The sequence below is a fragment of the Taeniopygia guttata genome, chromosome 5, assembly GCF_048771995.1.
Source record: "Taeniopygia guttata chromosome 5, bTaeGut7.mat, whole genome shotgun sequence".
In the NCBI taxonomy this organism is placed as follows: domain Eukaryota; kingdom Metazoa; phylum Chordata; class Aves; order Passeriformes; family Estrildidae; genus Taeniopygia; species Taeniopygia guttata.
The window spans coordinates 35,142,357-35,161,765 of NC_133030.1; the positions used below are offsets into that span (position 1 = coordinate 35,142,357).

Here is a 19,409-nt window from a genome sequence, read left to right on the forward strand (position 1 = left end):
CAGATGCTAACAAGAAAATGTATTATTTAATATGTTGTGTGTTATAAAAATGTAAGCATTTAGGACTTCTTAAATTTTTATAATAATATGCATGTAACACATTACTGTTTTGACACATACAAGAATCAAATCTATAGGTCTCATTCAGGACTTGCTTTCTCTTCTGTGAACACAGAATGGAATCCTGAGAGAGGAAAAAGCTCAAGAAGCTCAAGAATAGATATTTGCAACAAAATCAAGTTGTTTGTCTTGCTGTCTTGAAGTAACTATCATAAGCATTGAATCTCATTAGAAAATAAAAATCAACTTATTTGCTTTTATGTAAACAGAACTTTCCCCCGAAAGCTGGAAGGAAAATTAAATTAAGTTTGTCTGTATGTATGGACAGCAAAGGATCTTATAATTTGCCATGAAGTTAAAAAATAATTCTGTACAATCCTTACACACAGAATGTCAATATTGAATAACTCTCAATGAGTCTGCCAAGTTATAAAAACAGCAGTTTTATTTTACATTATGTCTTATTATTTGTTTCTTATATCAGTTTATATAACACCATGTAATGCTACAATTATTTTTACCAAAAGTATCGCTTGCAAAAATGCCAAAACCAAACCAAAACCTATGCTAGCAATTAAAAACTTGATCTATTCCATTCCCTCCGTTCACAGCCACCCTCCTCTCTGGACCCTGAAAGCCAGACAGAATGATGATCTGATTTTGGCACTGATATGAGAGCCTAAGAAATGCAATTTTGCCTTTTGGCAAGCTCTGCCACACTAAACAGAACCACTGTGTAAACACCTTTCCCAGCCCTGCATCTCTGCTGATGTACAGCCTGCTGCATAAGGTCTCTCTGCAGGAGGGTCAATTGTTTCTAAGATCATCACTGCTTTTTCCAAACATTTTTGTTTTGCTTTAAGGAAACTATTTGGATAATAACACTCCTGTTTCACTCTTGATTTTCAATGAACTCCTCTTGTTATCAGCACAGCTCCTTTCTTGGAAGTGCTTCATTCAGTACTTTAAAACACTTGAGAAAGCAGTGATCAGAGTATGGAAACTAAATTTTCTTCATTAAATCTACTGAAGCAGATATTAAAAATGCATTTAATATACTGGGGATGGCTGGTGGGCATCACTGACTGTGACAGGCCAGTTACTGATGAGCTGCTGTCAGACGGCCTTCTCAGCAGGGATCTGTGTCTAAGGCTGCTGAAGGACAGCAATATCTTCCCTTGTGTGCAAGCTCTATTCATCTCCCAAGTATTTACTAAATCACAGACCTCTGCACACAAACCCAGTGTTTCAGCGCATGCTAACAAATGATGGATGGCCTAGTCAATTCGTTATGTCCTGAAAGCGTGATTTCCTGCCATTCCAATCATCAAACCTCTAGAGCCTTCAGAGCTGATCAGTCCTGGAGAATATATTTTGCAGGCTCTATTAAAGGAGTAGAGGTTCTTTCCATTAGTCTCAAACTTTTTTTTCCCCCTGGCTGATTTAAAGAGAACTCTCTCCTTCCAACAGCACTACTGCTACCACTCTTCAATGTGTAAAGTATTCAGCAAATGTACCTTTGGTATGTCAGTGAAATAGCACTCCTAGACCATGAGCCAGTTAAAAAGATGGATTTTGTTTGTGACTACTATAAATGTGACAATATTTTATTTAAATTCCTCTATATGTCTTTATTATGTAACCTAGACAACCCCCAAAGCATTTTGTAACTTAGCTTTTTTGATCAAATACGTTTTACAGCAATGGAGTGCTCAAAAGGACCTGTTTTCTTTGTATTTGCCTAGTGAAATGTATCAGAACTCTCTTAATTACATTCCTCTTAAAAGCATAAGACACTTAGGAATAAACTTCCAATGCTCAAAAGACAGGAGAGCTGTCAAAAAAACAAAGCTTCTAGATTTTACCCTTTTCATAGCACAGCAATATCATGAACAGTCTTCTATGTGCTAGAGAAGAAATTTTATTTACCTATTCAGTGATCTATAGGAGCAAAATATACATACCTCACGCCTCTTATTCTGAAACACTGAGCTTCAAATGAAATAGTCCACAGCTGCTGAGGAGTTAGCTGTTTACAGTACCACAAGTTTTTAAATGTGGTATAACAGATATGAGTAAAGTTTAGGTAAACAAGCATTTGGTTACTCTGAAGTGCAAAGACCTTGGATTTCTTTGCTTGCTAGGTGTGATCCAGACATAGCCAGTACAAACCAATCCACATTGCCCTACCGTTCACCTCAACCTTGACCTGGAGATTAAACTCACTTTTATTGCACACAAAGGTCATCTGTGTTAGGTCAAAATTCAAAGTCCCTTGTCAGCTAAGGTTGATATATTCCAACCTTTCCTACTCTAATGCATCAAATTTTTCATGGTGAGGTCATATTCAGCAGACAGTATATTCAGCAATTTATCGTGCCATTGTAATATAGCCCAGAATATGACTGTCCAAAAAACAATGCATGAATAAAATATATTCCATTCTGATGTAGCAAATCGCCTACGCTCATAAAACTCAAGCCTAGACTTGTTTTCAGGCTTCAGAAGAATGATACATTATGAAGCTGCTTCTAAAATACAATCAAGAATTACCATTTCTATCACAATATTCCTTAAATACAAGTAACATGTATATAATGGTATCCTAAAATCCACAAGTCAATTAAAAAGCACATATGGTCAGTGTTAAAACTTCCACTTCATCCTCCCTTAACAATCACTATAATCTTGTCCTTAAATCTACAGACATCTGTTGGTCTGTCTGATGACATCAAGCTTACTGTAGAATGAAATACATAGAAAAAGACTGTGTCAGAAGACTTATATTCCTATCCTACTGGTGATTATCACATCCATGGAATTTAAGAAGTGTCAGAAAGTACAACCAAATTAAACCTTACAAATCAACCGGTAGTATACATGGTGACCAAGACAACTCCCCCAGCTTTGACATATGAAAATATTTTCTTTTTTCTTTTCTTTTCCCTTTTTTAATCTTCTGCTCTTTTTCTGTTTTCTTTTCTTTTTTCTCCATTTCATTTTATCTTGCATTTTTTCTCTTTCCCTTCCTATCTATAATTTTCTCTTTTCTTCCTGTTGTTTTCTCCTTTCTCTGTATTTTTCTTGGTTCTTTTTTTGTCTCTCTCTTTTTTATTTATTTTCTTCTGAATTAAACAAGAGCACTTAACACACAGCTCCAACAGATTCAGAATGCATTTTCAAATTATAGGGAACTAATTTCCACATCTGCTTTAAAAGACCCCCTCTAATCATTGTATTTCACCATCAAATCTTCAAAGGATGTAGGATTGGCTTCTATGTGGTCTGTATAAATTCCTCAAGCCCAAAAACGGTTTCCCTTTACTCAGGCAAAATGAATTTCACAAGTGTAATAAGTCCTGTTCTGTGTATTTTTTTTTAATGAAAAGAACTGTACTCCCATATGGTAGCACTTCACAAACTGGAAGGGGAAAACATTAAGTGAGAAGGAAGAGATTTATCAGCACTCAAGAATTCAGAAAATAAAACTTTAATTATCCTTGTGTATTTCAAACAAAATTTCATTACTAATGTTTAAAATAGGTTTATATTTTGCTAGGATGGACAACATATGTGGGAGTGCATGTAAGGAAGAAGATGGTTACACCTATTAAAAATGTGACAGAAAACTATGATGGACTTCCTTCAAAATTAACTTTCATGCTGATACACACATATAGTACACCTACTTTTCTATTAATAGGTAACAGCAAACAACCAAAAAAAAAACCAAAAAAAACCCCAAAAACCTCTATTTCTCCAAACAAAAGAAAGTACCCATGTCCTGAAAATCTAGTATTTACATGTGCCAGTGGAAGTTTTCTGCCTAAATCCTGTCTGTTGGTATTGGGAAAGCCACAAATGTGACTAAAACTCTATTTTCCATTCTACTCTGAAACTGCCCACTGTTATCAATATCTAACTTTTAAGTCAGTATCTTCTGTTTAATTTAAGGAATAATAAAGGAGATAAAAGTTTTTCTGAGTTATACACTGATATTGTTGATTTCTTTCACACAGTAGGAGAGGATTGGTATCCTTCCTATTTTGGGTCATAACACTAGCAAACAGTTTGTTAGCAAGTCATACCAAATCCAACCAGTTACAAGTTCTTTAACGTTTGTTCACTGATATTTAAGTGAAAAGAGAACCACCCACTAGTTCAGCCTATCGAAGCTGTGATAAAGTAGATTTTTTACCAAAGGTTCAAATAATAAGAACATCTTTCCAAAGGGAATATTATCACTTGTTCACATAATTACTTTGCACAGTTAATTTTTATTTCACTTTAGGATTATTTAAAATATGCTACATTTTATTGTGGGTCACTTCTTGAAATTTGTACATTGCTAATTCTCTTTCCAATTAATGACCCAAGACCTCTTTCTCATCTCTTATTATCTATCTGTTTACCTGTGAGGTTTACTGCAGCTTCAAGTACATAACAAATTTTAAATTATATTAGGTTTGTTCTATATAGAGTAGACAAAAACAAACTCCAGGTCAAACTTGTTTATTCTGAAGTCTAATATAAAAGAAGAAAGTATAAAACTTTGAAAATTCTACTGTTTCATTGATACTCTTGTTAAATTCACCAGAACATTTTAATATGGTACAGTGTTACAAAGCATTTGCCACTTGATGGGATTGTTTATATAAGCAGAGCATCAATTTATGTCATTGTTAGGTATTGAGAATATAGAAAAGGGGAGCTTAAAATATGCCTTTAAACTTTTTTTTCCAGAATAAGTTTCTGAATTCATATGTACAAAGGTAACTTTCTAAATTAGATTTGCTAGATCAGCGTTTGCAGAGTAATGAAAAATAGCCTAGTTCTTCTGCTTTTCAAAATAATTAATCAACTATTCAGAAGAGCAGGGAGAGCAGAAGTTACAAGAATAATGTTGGGTTTGCTATGAAAAGAACCTTTCTAGGAAGAAGAGAGTGCAAGTGAAGTGTCACACAGCAGTAGGATGCCTGCTCATAAATACAACCTGTCTAATAATCGTGTGCCCGAGTTCAGAGCCTTGAACTCTGCGAGCCACAGAGGCAGCTATCTGCCCTCTGCTCATAAGCCTCACTGCCAGTCTGCCTTCCCAGGTAACAGCAGCTCCAAAGAGCACTGGAGCAAAGCACGAAGAATTCTCCTTCCACTTCAACTCAATCTGCAGGCTTCAGACACCCGAATACAGAACTGGAAAGAAAAAGAAAAAAAATTCCTCCTGTTTCTCACCACAACCATCTTGGGGTTCATCAGTACTGCTTGACAATATAAGCAACTGCACAAAACCAGAATAAAATTATTCACAAAGTAATATATTTCTCTGTAAATAAAATTGGCTTCAAGAGGAAAATGAGAGGCCTATCCACCCCCAACCCTAAAAATCAAAAAGAGGCAACAATGACACTGGAAAAGAGAAAAAAAATGCTTCCTCAGTCTTAAGCTGCTGGCAAAAGAAATAACATTCATACCATACATTTAAGCTTCCTTAGGGCCTTTGTTTCAATATGAACCACCACAGAGAAAGTGATACAATTGAGCAAATAATAAAGAGATTATTTTTTCCAATTTACATTGTAACACATTACTGTGCAAATACATATTTTTTTAAATTAAAATCTTGCTGAGATGCTTTCCAGGCCTGGTGTCATTTAATAAAGCCATCAATAATTTGGAGAAAGAGCAACACAATTACTGAAGACGTGTGGAAAACTGAAGTGATACTAAGTAACAAAGAGTAGAGGTCATCAATGCAGAGGAACGTGTATCCTTTGATATGCTGTGGGAACCACGTGTGTACATTCTAATAATCAAATATGAAGTTACACACATTAAAACCAAATAGCCATATTCAAGTATATCAATATGAAGCTGTGCATCACATATTCCTCTTGCTTACTGGGAAAAAAAAGAGGAAAAAATTTAAAAGTACTTCTCTTATGTTTATTCCAGGTTCCCTTACTTTTCTGCTGTGAAAAAAGATCCTCTTGATCACATGGAAGTAAGTTTTCACTTACAAAAGACACAAAGAGGACAGTACTTTTTTGAATAGATGCACAAAAGTGATGAACTGCACATAGCTGCTGATAAAAATCAACTACTACTTCGAAACACTAGTACTTTGAAAAATCTATATACAAAGTTTGCACTTAAATAGTCTCAAAAACTAATACTTCTTTTAAAGGAATACAAGTGAAGGTATCTAAAGGAAAGTCAGGCTAGAGGCTCCAAGTTTGTTTAACAGATTGAAAAAAGGAAGAGATACAATATAGACTAGACAAATTGTTCTATGGAAAAATATAGCATTCCTCAAGTGGACTGAAACACATTTCACAACAGTACAGTACAAGAATTTGAAAATCATGGGTTTTGGAATAACTAAAAGATTCTCAAGGCTAGAAAGTTTCTGGAATCGCCAACTCAAGCACAACCTGGTGTAAGAAACTCAAGCACTCAGAACAGAACCAAGCCATAAAAAAACCTCGTATTTAAAAAAAAACCAAGACAGTATCATAATGAATTGGGTCACCAAAGCTTACATCCTTAAGACACTTTGGTAGAGACCAGAGAAAGGCTGTCATGGGTAACCCAAAATGTTACTATATTCCATATCTATCCATGCCCAAAAATTGTTATGGCCTCTTTTAAGATCCAACGCGTCCAGAACTGGAACCACAGGGCAAAGGGGGCATTGCTGCAGTCCCTTTTTAAGTTGGAGTTTGGAAGCGGGGAACAAACTCACTGCTGGCAGCATTTGCTGAAAGTGGATGCTCCGTTTTGGTGGGGTTACTTTGGGAGGTTGGTTGCAGTTTTTTCCTGGACTGTTATTTTTTTCACTTATATCTACTTGTATTTTGTTTCTCCTTATTGATGGAAAGGGATTGGTGAAAACAAAGGAGAACTCATTTAAGAGAGTTCCCTTTAAATTGTCTTAAACCAAGACAAAAATTTGGTCAAGAAACCTATAATAGTCAACCAGTCTTGGATACAAAGAAGAACAGGAAAACATGTACAAGGTATATATTTGAGAAGGGCCTACTCAATTATGTTCTACCCATAAGAAGCTTTATAAAAGGTTTCTGAGAGAAACAATGTATTTTGCCATATACAGAAGGACTGAAACAACAGAACAGTAAACAGTTAAACTGAAGTACTAGAATATCAGTTTGGGTATGAATTTAACTCTCAGAAGTTGGACTTTTCAGAACAAGTTAAAATAGTCTTTGAAAAAAGATAGAGTTTTAAAGGTCTAACTTACATCTTGTCACTATAGGTAGTTCTAAGGTGATTTGTATCTAGAAGATTCTATTTGTAGGCAGCTCTTACCTACTATTTAAGAGAGAAACATGCATTGAAAAAAAGATTTTAACTTTCTCAGAACATTTCCTGCAATGCCTAAAACCAGTGGCTCATTTAATTTAGACATTAGCTCTCATTGAGAAGAATAGTATCTGAGAAGAACATGAGTCCATAGATGATGGGAAAGCTGAAAAATATAATACAAAAACAACAAAGAAAACCACAAATTATTAACAAATAGAAAAATTCAGGTGAGAAACTAAGCAGAAAAGGTGGTACACTTCAACAGAAAAGCACAACACTTAATATACAGAATTATCAGTCCAGTGGTGTATGTGTGAAAAAGATCAAAGGAACTACGGATCAGTGATCCAATATTGGCAGAGATTTATTGTGCTTAGTGCTCAAAATCACATTTTGATAATCCTCAGGTCATCCAAATACCCTGCTCTTAAATAGGAACATGTTAGGAGACAACTGCTAAGGATGTAACAAATACCTTAAGAATAAAGAAATGAATAATACATCAGTAATTGTCAGGCATGAAATACAAAGCACAGCATTAACAGAAAAAGAACAGCAATTGGATATCCAAGTTTTTGCAAAAGAACTGGATTTTAAGCAAAGTAGACTAAATCCATGTGGTATGGAAAGTCACAGGGTTGTAAAATATAAGAATTCCCAATGCTTGTATTAAAATACTTATGAACAGTATGAGTAGCAGTTTAATTTTGACTTTTTATCATTAATAAGTCACATGACAATACTAATTTGAAGTAATAATCTCACCTCCTGAAGCAGTTCAATAATAGTAAAGCACAAACTACCCTGTTAAAAAAAAATTTTAGATTCACAGGTCAGAGTGGCAGCTACCACCCACCATATCTGTGCATTACATTGTGGCAATTGTTTACAGAAATTACAATTCATTCTTAGGGAGAAACTGCAGAACAAGAGTAGGCCCTTTCACATAGCATAAAAGAGATTTTATACAAATTAGGAGCATAAAATGTGAGGCTTCAGGAAATACAACAGCTGAAGGAAGAACCAAGAGATAAGACAGAATTAGAAAAAAACTGAGCAGATTAATGTAGAAATCCAAAGACCCACGAGATCTATGAGGCAGTAGGAACCAGAAATATTTGAAAACTGTCAATTTATGTATTACATTACCAGTGGAATACCAATCCTTCCCAGGGAAAGATTGAAAGTGCAAGGTGAAAGCAGCTATTATGGATGTTACTACTTTCCAGTTTGAATCAGCAGCTGTTAGTATATAATAACAAGAAACTGGCTATGGACACCTTCATCATACTGCAGGTACCATGACAGATTCTGGATTTTTTTTTTTTTAAAGACTGAATTAAAAAGTTGAGGTGGGTGGGAAGCTTTAGTTGATTCTGGCTTTCATAAAGAAAAATAAAAAATCCAGCCAGAAAGTCCAGTCAGACCCTTCTTGTCCTAGATGAGAATGACAAAATTTCCAGATTATAATTATATACTTACTCCACAGTTATCAAACATATGGAAAAAGCCTCCCCCTTAAGATGGCACACAAGTTTACAAATCTCTGCAGCTTGCAACTGGCCTCTTTTACAACATAAGGGTTATACAGAATCCCCGTTTTCCACATACTAACATGTATCTATTTCAACACATCTTCCTTACTCCTAAGGAAAGCAGAGGCCTAGGAATGTATTGTTTATCTTCCGCTTCTGACCTGCTATGAGAAATAAAAAGAGACAACAAAGAAATATCACATTCTTAGAAAGATTTAGAGCTCCTCAAAATATACTTAAGACAGAGATTTTTTAAAAAAGCTATCAATTCATTGCTCCTATAGAAGGTTTTACCCTTCTCCTAGCATGGGCAAAGAAAATTCAGGGGAGATCTACAAGCAGTATTCAGAACAGGCCATTCTCATGTCATAATCTGAATAACAAGATAAGGGTATAGCCACTTAATTGTGGAAGCAACTACTACAGCTAACCTTTGCTTTTCAGTGTTCCACCACACTTGAGCCAGGTCCCTTAGGAAAAAAACCCAGAATTCTTTTCCTAAATAACCCTATACTGTTGCACATAGATGTTCAGGAGTCATCAAGTTCTGAAATAGAGGATTCAATGGATCTTTTGCAGCACCAAGTGAGTGCACTGGGAAGTAAAATATATTAGAAAAGCCCAGCCTTTTTTTTTTTTTTCTTCACAAATTTAACAAATACTCATGTGCTTATGGATCTGTCTTGGAAGCAGGTTCCTAAAAATAGTGACTGACCTGGAAAACCAACCCAAATTCTAACCTTCTTTCTAGACAGCTTTATAAGGAGAGTAGAAAAAGAGAACATGTATGTATGCACGCACACACAAATACTCTCTCCTAATTTCATTAGCACTGAAGTGATAAAGTCTAAGCTCCTGAGATACACACTGTTATGGTAAATGCTTTTCCTGCAGAAATACTGTGCAAGGTTAGCCGGGTCCCCAAAATGCAACTCAATGCATTCTCTGAACCAACCACAATGCTTTATTATCACTTCTTCTCTGTAACAGGGCAATTCTTTCACACTTTCCTGAAAAGGAAAGGATTTCACTGGACAGTTTAAAAGCCTAAGTTAATGTTGGATCTTCATCCACTTACTGTAAGGTACACACAGTGTCAGTTTCTTCTGTCACACTTGTGATTAAGACTAGTAAGGTTGATTCACCAAGCAGGTGAATGATTTTCTGTTTCGTTAATTTCTCTCTTTCACCAGACCAGATACACTATCTAACCCCCTCAATTTTTCTGTATTATTTCTTGTGATTTTAGAAACAGCACCACTCTTCTCCCCACAGAACCCAATTTGCTTTCCTGCCCAATTCAGCAATAGCAGTCCTTCCACCAAATGTGAAAGCAAAGTGAAAAACCTTGCAACATTCCTTAGAACTCTGTTGTAGTTGGTAGGAAATAAATTTTAGCAATGAAGTAAATGAATTTAGGAAATTTTTAGTATGGGGCACAACCTGTCATGGATACCTTCCCATACTAGGCCGTGGTCATTTGCAAATGTCTTTGAGAATTCTGAACACAGCTCAGGCAAAGAAGCACATGAATGGCCACAGGTAAAAAGATGACCCCTTTTCCAGTTTCAACTGGAATGCAGCAGCAAGCAGAGAATTATGGATCCATAAAGTCCCTTCTCCCTAAGAAACAGGGGCAATGGTATTGCAGGATGTATTTCATACTCGGCTTCAGCCACGGAGGCTTGTCCTGCACCGTAAGGCTTTATTCACATAAGACCTCCTTGGTGTATAAGAGGCTCATGAAGGGCCCCAAGAGCTTTCACTTGGACGTGTGTCGGAGGAAGTGTTCTTTATTTTGTGCCAACTTCTCAGGTCACGGAGGGTGGAGCAGTACCCTGCTCCCAGCGGCAGCTTCAGCGAGCTGTCGCTTGCTGTCGACGACTGTGTGCGTGTGCTTGGTGCTGATGTTGTACCGGGGCCTGAAGCGGGGCACCGCGCGGGGCTGGCGCAGCGGGCCCGCGGCCCCACGCCCGGTCGCAGCGAGCCGCAGGCCGCCGCCGGGGACCGGGCCGGAAGGCGGGATGCACTTACCTAGGAAACTTCTCCTTCAGCTTCCTCAGACTCTGCCGGGTGGGCTGCACGTGCCCCAGGAACTGGGCTATCTCATCGTACTGGGCTTTGCTCAGCTTCATGCCTTGCACCGCCAGGGCTGCGAGGAGGCGGAAGGAGAGGTGTGGGTGACGCCGGGCGGAGACGCAGAAGGCCAGTGATGGTGGGGCGGAGAAGCGCGGCAAACCCGGGGCACCCGCTGCCACCAGCCCGGCGCCCAGGCAGCCACGAGCCGCCGCGGCCGCCGCTTCCGCAGCTCCGCCCCGCGTCCCGTCCGGGGCGGTGCGAGGGGGGCGGTGCGAGCGGCCGGCCCGCGCCGCCGGGCTCTGCGCAGCCGCTCCGGCGGGCGGGAGTGCGGCTCCCGGCCGGGCTTTTCCTGGGCGTTTCTGGCGGTGCGGGGCGCCGGCGGCCTCACGGGAGGGCACGGGGGATGTGCCCTGTGTGGTGCCCTGCAGATCGCTTCTGCCGGCCGCCGTGGTGCCTGCACGGGCGGGAAGACTTGGCGGGGCGGCCCGGCCCGCAGCGGGCGGAGCGGACCGAGTTGCTGGCTGGCGCTCGTGTGCCGGAGCGCCTCCGCGGGCGCGGGCTGCGAGCCCTGCTGCATAACGCCTTATAAATGTCCCTTCCAAGGCCCTATTCGCAATGCGAGCCCTGCTGCATAACGCCTTATAAGTGTCCTTTTCAAGGCCCTGTTCGCAACGCGAGTCCTGCTGCATAACGCCTTATAAGTGTCCCTTCCAAGGCCCTGTTCGCAATGCGAGCCCTGCTGCATAACGCCTTATAAGTGTCCTTTCCAAGGCCTTATTCGCAATGCGAGCCCTGCTGCATAACGCCTTATAAGTGTCCTTTACAAGGCCCTGTTCGCAAGTCACGCTGAAATGTCTGTTTGTTGCTGCTCTAAGGGAAAACAAAAGTTACAGTTGTAGAGGTATGGATGCCGACCGGGCATGCAACCTTTTATATGCATAGGGTAGAGGCTCCCGCTGAATTTTAGGGGAAAATCATCCTAGTTTGTGCTCGGATTTCTTTCAAAGTTTGTTAAGACTCAAATTTAGGCAAGCAATATTATTAAATCCCATTTAAATATCAGTAAGTATACTGCAAGTCTTAATTTCTGTGGTGGGTGTTTTTAGTAACTATTATAATTTCAAAGATACTCTCCTAAAGACAACATAAAAAGACTAGCAGTTATGAAGAGAACTGACCATGCAGGTGACCAAGAAATATAAGTACCCCCATGGATCTTGATTTAATTGCATTCATGAACTACATATAGGTTAGTGGCGTCCTAGCCTTTTCAGTATCTTAGCTAGAAACTTTACAGTTTATTGCAAGAATTTAGAACTTCAAAGAGCAAATAGTATGGGTATGTCAGCAGGGTCAGTCATTAAGGTTTCTGATGGAGAATGCTCGAAGAATCCTCTATCTCTTGATTTTCCATGAATTTTGGTGAGTTTTGTTTGGAACCAGAAGCCCTCCTAGGAACAGCTGTTTCTGATACTATGGCCTAAATATGAGTGTTTGAAACTCATTAATTATTCCACAGTAAAAGGAAATGCAGTGAACCTAGGCCAAATTACAGATTCTATTCCTCATGCTGAGACCAAAAAATAATACGTGAAATTGAAAAAAAAGAGCATTCTTTTAATGAAGAGCATTATTGAATGTAAAGATACTTTATTTTCTTTAGCTCTGTCAAAGAGCATAGTAGGAGATCTGTATGTTTGGGAGGGAAGATGGTGTTCTTTCAATCTGATATCCCCTTTAAAGGCCCATAAGGATATAATTTTCTTGAAATATAGAAAAGGTAATTTCCCCCTATCTTTCCAAAGATGATAATTATGGCTTTTTCTTTAGAAATAGATTTAAAAGAAAATAAATAGTCTTTCACTAGCATTACTACTGCTTCTTCAGAAACAATCACTAGTACTTCTTTAAAAAGAAAAACAAAACAACATTTTTCTGTCTTTGTGGTGGCACAATTTTCAGTAAAGATGCTTTTAAATATCTTAATGCTGCTATCTATAACTTCTATCTGTTCATATTACTTATTCACTAACATATGTTCTTGGGTTTTTTTATTTTAATAAATCAAATGACACTTCAGTCTACAATGCACAGAACAACACGTTAGAACTGCAATACGAAGTTATCAGTCTATGGAGCAAACTACAAACATCTCCTGTACGTATTATGTGCACACTGGATATATTTTATAGTCTCTCCTACTGAATCAAGGTTTTGTAGATTCCAAAATCAATTTAAAAAAACAGATTACTTTCTAATACGAAGGTTCACTGAAGCCAAGAGGAGCTAATATCATGCTGTCATAGGGAGGTAACAGCCCTCAGAGGTGAACTGCTTCAGGGAAGCATTTTGCATGGTGCAGTGCAAAGCACAGATGAGAAGTTCTGTGTGCAAATAGAAATCACTCTTTGCCTAAATTAGTTCATACATAACTTTTCAAATGAAATATTCAAAAATCCAGTGAGGGAAAAAAAAAAAAAAAGAGAAGTTCCTAGCAGAAAATCCATTAAATACTTTTTTTCTATCCATCAAACTGCCTTTCCAGTTTTACTGTATCAAATAAACATCAGACCATCTGCAATTAAGTTGTGGACATCTATATTGTAAGATGATGTAGATGGTGGAAGTTTGCATAAATAAAATAAGCAGCTGGATGAAATATGTAAGAAAAATAAAAGGTGGTAAAAAGTTTGCATTTGGCTCAACGAGACTGAGAACTGCAAGTGGTTGGATGCTGGAGGAATGTTCTCAGAAAGTAGTTATTGTGTGCTTGCTTTGTTCTTAGATGTTTCCATGGTATCTGCATGAGGCAGCTGCTCCTGATTTTTGCCATGAAGTTGGTTTCCAGTGTGTCTATTATATAAACAAAATTTCCTTCTGAGAAGAAAATAAAGAGAAAATAACTATGGGAAAAACAAATAGTTGGGAATGATAAGTTGGGGGAAAAGCGCAGAGGACATGTAACCTTTTTGGGGAAAATAAGAACAGGGAAGCAGAGCAAAACACCTGGCAGAGGACTTCCAGTAATGACCATCCTTCCTTGTAGGTCGCCTTGGGCACAGTTGGTGGAGGACGTAAGTAATGGACCTTTGCTCCATTGCTTTTGTGCTTTGTTTTACCTGGTAGTGTGCGATATTCCTATGGGTGTCCTATTACTTTAAGATGATTGCATAGTGTGATTTACAGCTAAGTTCGGAGTTAAAATACCATTCATTATTCTCCACAGAGCTTGAAATGACTATATTTTGAGAATAGATAATTAGAGTATGATATTAATATGGAGTCAATTCATGCACAAAGTGCAAATTTTGATTTGTTTTTTATGGCTTTATGTGCAGCTGTCATTTTACTTTATCACCCCATTTCTTCATAGACAAAATCTCTGGTCCATGTTGCTTTCTGTAACAAAATTAATGAAAACTCTGCTAGCATTCATATATATTTTCCAATGTATTGGTTGTAGATGGTAATGTTGGGAGCTATGCTAGAACTAGAGTCTCATTGGCCACTGATTGTGGTGCTAATTAGAATTGCCTAATGCTTTTAATCCCACTGCATTCAGTTTAGTGCGTGTACTTCTAGAAGTGTTTTTCAGTTGTTTAACCTATTTAATGGGATATTTTTTGTTGTGGAATTCAGCTCTTGTTATTTGGCATTTTTTCATTGAAAGAAAAACTTGATCATGCTTCCACTTAACTTGGTCTAATAAACACCTCCACAGGATACCGTTGTTACCTCATAAAAAGGGAGAACCCTCAATTTATGTTCTAATTTATATCCATGGGTTTTAATGTACTTTCTGAAAGTGCTTGTATTGTGAAACAAGCCATGGTATCTTCAGTATGTATTAAACAAACAAAAAAGGAGTAGTTGGTCCATGCATCACTGTTAACATTAACTGTTTTGCCATTTCACAAGATGGTAAGTCACCCTAAGATTTTTTTTCTCTAAAAATGTACATGGGATTGTTTGATACCACAACAATGTGAAGTACATGACATCAGTAGAAGCAATAGAATGATTATACATAGCAGTATACCAATTAAAAAGGGCAGACATTATTTTCCTTCTGTATCTACAGATTTGTTCTCATAATTATAGAAGTAATTGGAGCAAATTAATCTAGCTTTCTGTACTATTACTATACTAGATATATGTTTCTATAAAATACTTATTTGCCTGTTGAAGTAGTTAAAAAAAAAAAAGAAAAGGAAAAGAAAAAGTGCGTTGCCACTATATTGAGAATGTTGCTTTATACTCACAGGGCCTGATCTGTGGTCCATAGAAAGTCTATCAATTTTAATGGACTTGGGCTACTTCTATGGTTCTTAGCTGCATGTTTATTTATTTTCTGTAACAAGATGTAAAAGACTGTTGAAAATGACAAGTTATTTAAAAATCAATTTCTGTAACTGAGATGGCAACATGCCCAAAGTGTTCTTACCATACCACTTGACATTCCTGTAGTTTCACATGATGAAATTTCTGGAGCTTGGATTTGCCCTTTTAAGCTCTCTGTAGTCAGATACAGAAACCTATATGAAAATACCTTTCTGTTTTCAAATGCCATTATTTAAAGTTATTATTAAAGTTATAATTATTTAAATTGTTTGAAGTAATTTTCCCTCTTTGTCTGTATTTGTTAAGAAACTGCATTAACTACTGTATACTGCTTTTCCCAAAAATACTTCAGCTTCATTCATGGTATGGAGAAAACCCCTGTAGCCATGTGATGAATTAGATTTTTTTTTCTGAAAGACTCCTGCCTTATTTATTGCAGAAATTGGAATACTTACAGTTTGAATGAAGCAGGAACTGTAGAAAGAAAATTTAAATGTAAAGATGATTGGACTGCTACTCAATGAATATGAATTGTCCTTGCCAATGCATACATTTTATGTAAGCATAGAAGTACTTTTCTTTTCTTTTCTTTTCTTTTCTTTTCTTTTCTTTTCTTTTCTTTTCTTTTCTTTTCTTTTCTTTTCTTTTCTTTTCTTTTCTTTTCTTTTTTCTTTTCTTTTCTTTTCTTTTCTTTTCTTTTCTTTTCTTTTCTTTTCTTTTCTTTTCTTTTCTTTTCTTTTCTTTTCATTTTTTTTTTTTTTTTAGCACAGTATGCATGTTATTCTTTGCCAGCCATCTAATTTAATTACATTGGTGCCATAAGCTGTTGTCTAAAGAGGTCATTCCATTTGGCTCTGGCCAGTTTCAGAGTAATGACTGTGCACATGCAGTACTGCTACTGCTGATTGTGTGCGTACATGGTCAGATCAGCTGATCCAGCTGAAAACTTAACGCGCAAAATATCCACCTGAAACTATTATATTTCATCATTTTTCATAAATCAACTGTGAATTCAACTCACTGGACAGCCTTGAAAATATAAGTGCCAACATATGGGAGGAAATAAGGATGCAAGGCTACCTCTCTCTGTTGCTGGTAGCAGAGCCTTGAGGGATTGACCTCACAATTTGGACCTCTAAATTAGGTGCCAGTCATTAAGCAATATGATTATCCTGCATATGTTCTGCTAAGAGTTTACATTTGAGTGTGTTGTTGCACTAAGTGCTAAGCACTATCAATGGAGCTGAATAGAATGAAATTCAAACCTTTAACATACTGGGCACAGTGCTCTGAAAAATCAGGTCCTGGGTGTATTTTACTGGAGACCCGGAATCAGTGAACAACTTTGGGCTAAATCTTTCAAGTTCAATTTCTCTCATACACATATATGCAAATTAAAAATATATACACATATGTGCAGAAGTATACAAAAATATACATGACAGAGGAGAATGTGTTTTGAAAATACATATACCAGTATATTTTTTTTGCTTGTGCTTATTCAATGAGTGCCTTTGTAATGCTTAATATGTCTGAAATGAACAGTTGGCAGTAAAGAATAAGTGAGGCCAAATGTTGAATTTAAGAGTTAAAATAAGTACAGAAGAAGTGCACTATTTTCTATGTAAGTAAGAAAAAGGAGGGGAAAATTAGGAATTTGGAACTGTTTTGTAATACTATTAAAGAGTAGGACTGAAATGGGGTTGTACATCAAAATGCATGGCAAAATAATACAGGTTTTGACATAGTAACAGTGATGTTATGATGTATAAATAAATCAAAATTACAAAATTATTAATACAACTAGTGAAATAAAAAGCATACTTACTAATAGATTGCATTATGTTTTATTGCAAATTAGCAAAATTTTATAATTTTGTAGTATATTTCTGAAGCATTGTTATGAGACAGCAGTGCTCTGCTGAATTGCCTCAGTTATTCTTATTAACTTCACAGAAACACAGTACCTCAGAGTAACTAGATAACTTGTCTATATTTCTTCTTACAACCAGAAGGATTTCAAATAGAAAAGTAAGGACAAGGCTAAAACTAGCTCCAGTATTGTGCTTTATTGCTTTCTATCAAAATCTCTGAAAGAGGAGCAAATTCTGCCTAAGCATGAATTGTGAAAGAGAGAACAGAGTCCCATAAACTCTCTGATTTATCCAGTACCTAAGATCTGGCAGTATAAACTTAAATTTGTACAATTGTGAGCTGTTGTGTTCATTTGGGTCTTTTTTTCTGCCTCTCTCCTTTTACACACATACCAAGAAAATAAAACAAGGAAAGAGGTAGCTTGCAGTGAGTGACTAATGCTGTTTTGATTTCAGCAGGAGCCATGTACGATTAGCCAACCTGAAAACTAGGACCTTATTTTATGTAGTCTGGAACTTTTAGGCATATAACAGTTTTTAGGGAATTTTGGGTTATTTTAGATCACAATAAGCTTTGAGGATGGACACAGAAGTAGATTAAGTGTGATTTTTTTCTGTCCTCTGATAGTGAAATTTCTATTGTCACCTTATACTTATGGAATTCTATCAAATAGCTGAGGTTTCTTTCACTGTTTTTCTTCTAAAATATGTAATGCTTTATTGTGTATTATTAAAAAATTCTTACCTCTCATTACATATCAAATATTTTCACTGTTAGAGGATTGGAACATTCTTTAAATGTGTTATCACAGAATCAGGAAAAAGTTAATGCAGCTAACTTTAAGATCATGTAGTCAACCTGATCAAGTATGTGATCGTATCAAATATAACTGTGCTGTATCTTACCAAAATATTTCTAATTTTTTATTATAGATTTCCCTAATGAGGTTTTTATTGTCTCCATTAGTAAAATATTCCAGTATTTTATTCCACTTGAACTTGGAAAGCTTCTTTCTAGTATTTAATTCCAAGCCTATGGATTGCAAATGAAAGCACGTTTCTCTGTGTACTTTGAGGAAATGGGAAAATGATAAATCACTGGCTTTTTCACTTGTTTCAGGATTATTGTAATGCTGATCCACTTCTCCCATCTTTCTTTGGATGTGTATGCAAGCCCAGTTCTTTCAGTCCTTTCTTGTAATTTTTTGAAAGGGTTGTCATTTTTTTGCTCTGTACTTTGCAACATCTTTCTTAAAATACAGTGCAAACACTGCTTCAGCTGAAGCATTTAATTTTGCTGAGTAGAATAAAAATTGTCATATTTTCTAAGCAAGATTCCTATGTGCTGCTTCTCAAATTAACTACTAAAAAAATCACACTGTGAGTTTTTATTCTGCCTTTGCTCACTCTTCAGTCTATTATGCTGGTTTATAGAAGTAGCACCATAAAGGGAAAGCAAACTGTGTGTAGCACAATGAATACACTGGTTTGTCTCTCATAGGAGGGGATTCAGTGTGCAAAATACAAGAAAATAAGATTCCAAAATACTAGTGGATGAACATTGTAATATAGATATTAGATATTTTTTCATGGAACATTGTAATAGCATTACAGTTTCTTGAGTGTTCCATTTCTTCTGTTACCCATTTATTCTTTCTAACACATGTAAAACATATTTGACGTTTATAATAATGGAATTATTAGGCATGTTACTGACATCAAGGTTTAAGGGACTGGGTGACACAGGGAATTTATGTTCCACTTTAATCCATTTATCAGCCTCCTCTGGGAACAGATTTTAAATCTAACTCAAGCCATACCAATTTGGGGGAAAAATCTTCTTAATCCAACAGCCTGGAAAACATGTAAATGTATGAAATTGTTGTCTAGGTTTCCCCCTCATCTCTCTCTTTTTTATGAAAGAAAATATTAATCGTTTATGTGATGACTTTCTCTTTGAAATCACATAGCTACTTGTTCAGATCTGTCATTTTTTAGTTCAAGAATTAAGAGAGATGATACCACTGCATGATGCAGATATATGAGACATTAAATAATTTAAATATAAAATTATATGATTCCATAGAGTAGTAAGTAGGTGGCCATTAATTACTTCTTTACACATCAAAGCTATTTTCTTTTCATAATCAAATATTTTATAAAAAGATTTTTCTACATTTCCTTGGTCATTGTTTTG

At 36.7% G+C, this 19,409-nt stretch overlaps 1 protein-coding gene across 3 annotated transcripts in view; it reads right to left on the reverse strand.

Annotated features, from left to right (window-relative positions):
* The window catches only part of CDIN1 (CDAN1 interacting nuclease 1), a 121,324-nt gene extending 109,766 nt beyond the window's left edge, over nt 1–11,558 (reverse strand). The window contains exon 1 of one of the 3 annotated variants that reach the window (XM_072930157.1): nt 10,953–11,558. In XM_072930157.1, coding sequence (XP_072786258.1) covers nt 10,953–11,053 — 101 coding nt within the window. In that variant the 5' untranslated portion in view covers nt 11,054–11,558. The remainder of the gene's footprint in view (nt 1–10,952) is intronic. The other 2 variants (XM_030273126.4, XM_002200499.6) reach the window with 2 other exon arrangements.
* Between the last annotated feature and the right edge of the window lie 7,851 nt (nt 11,559–19,409).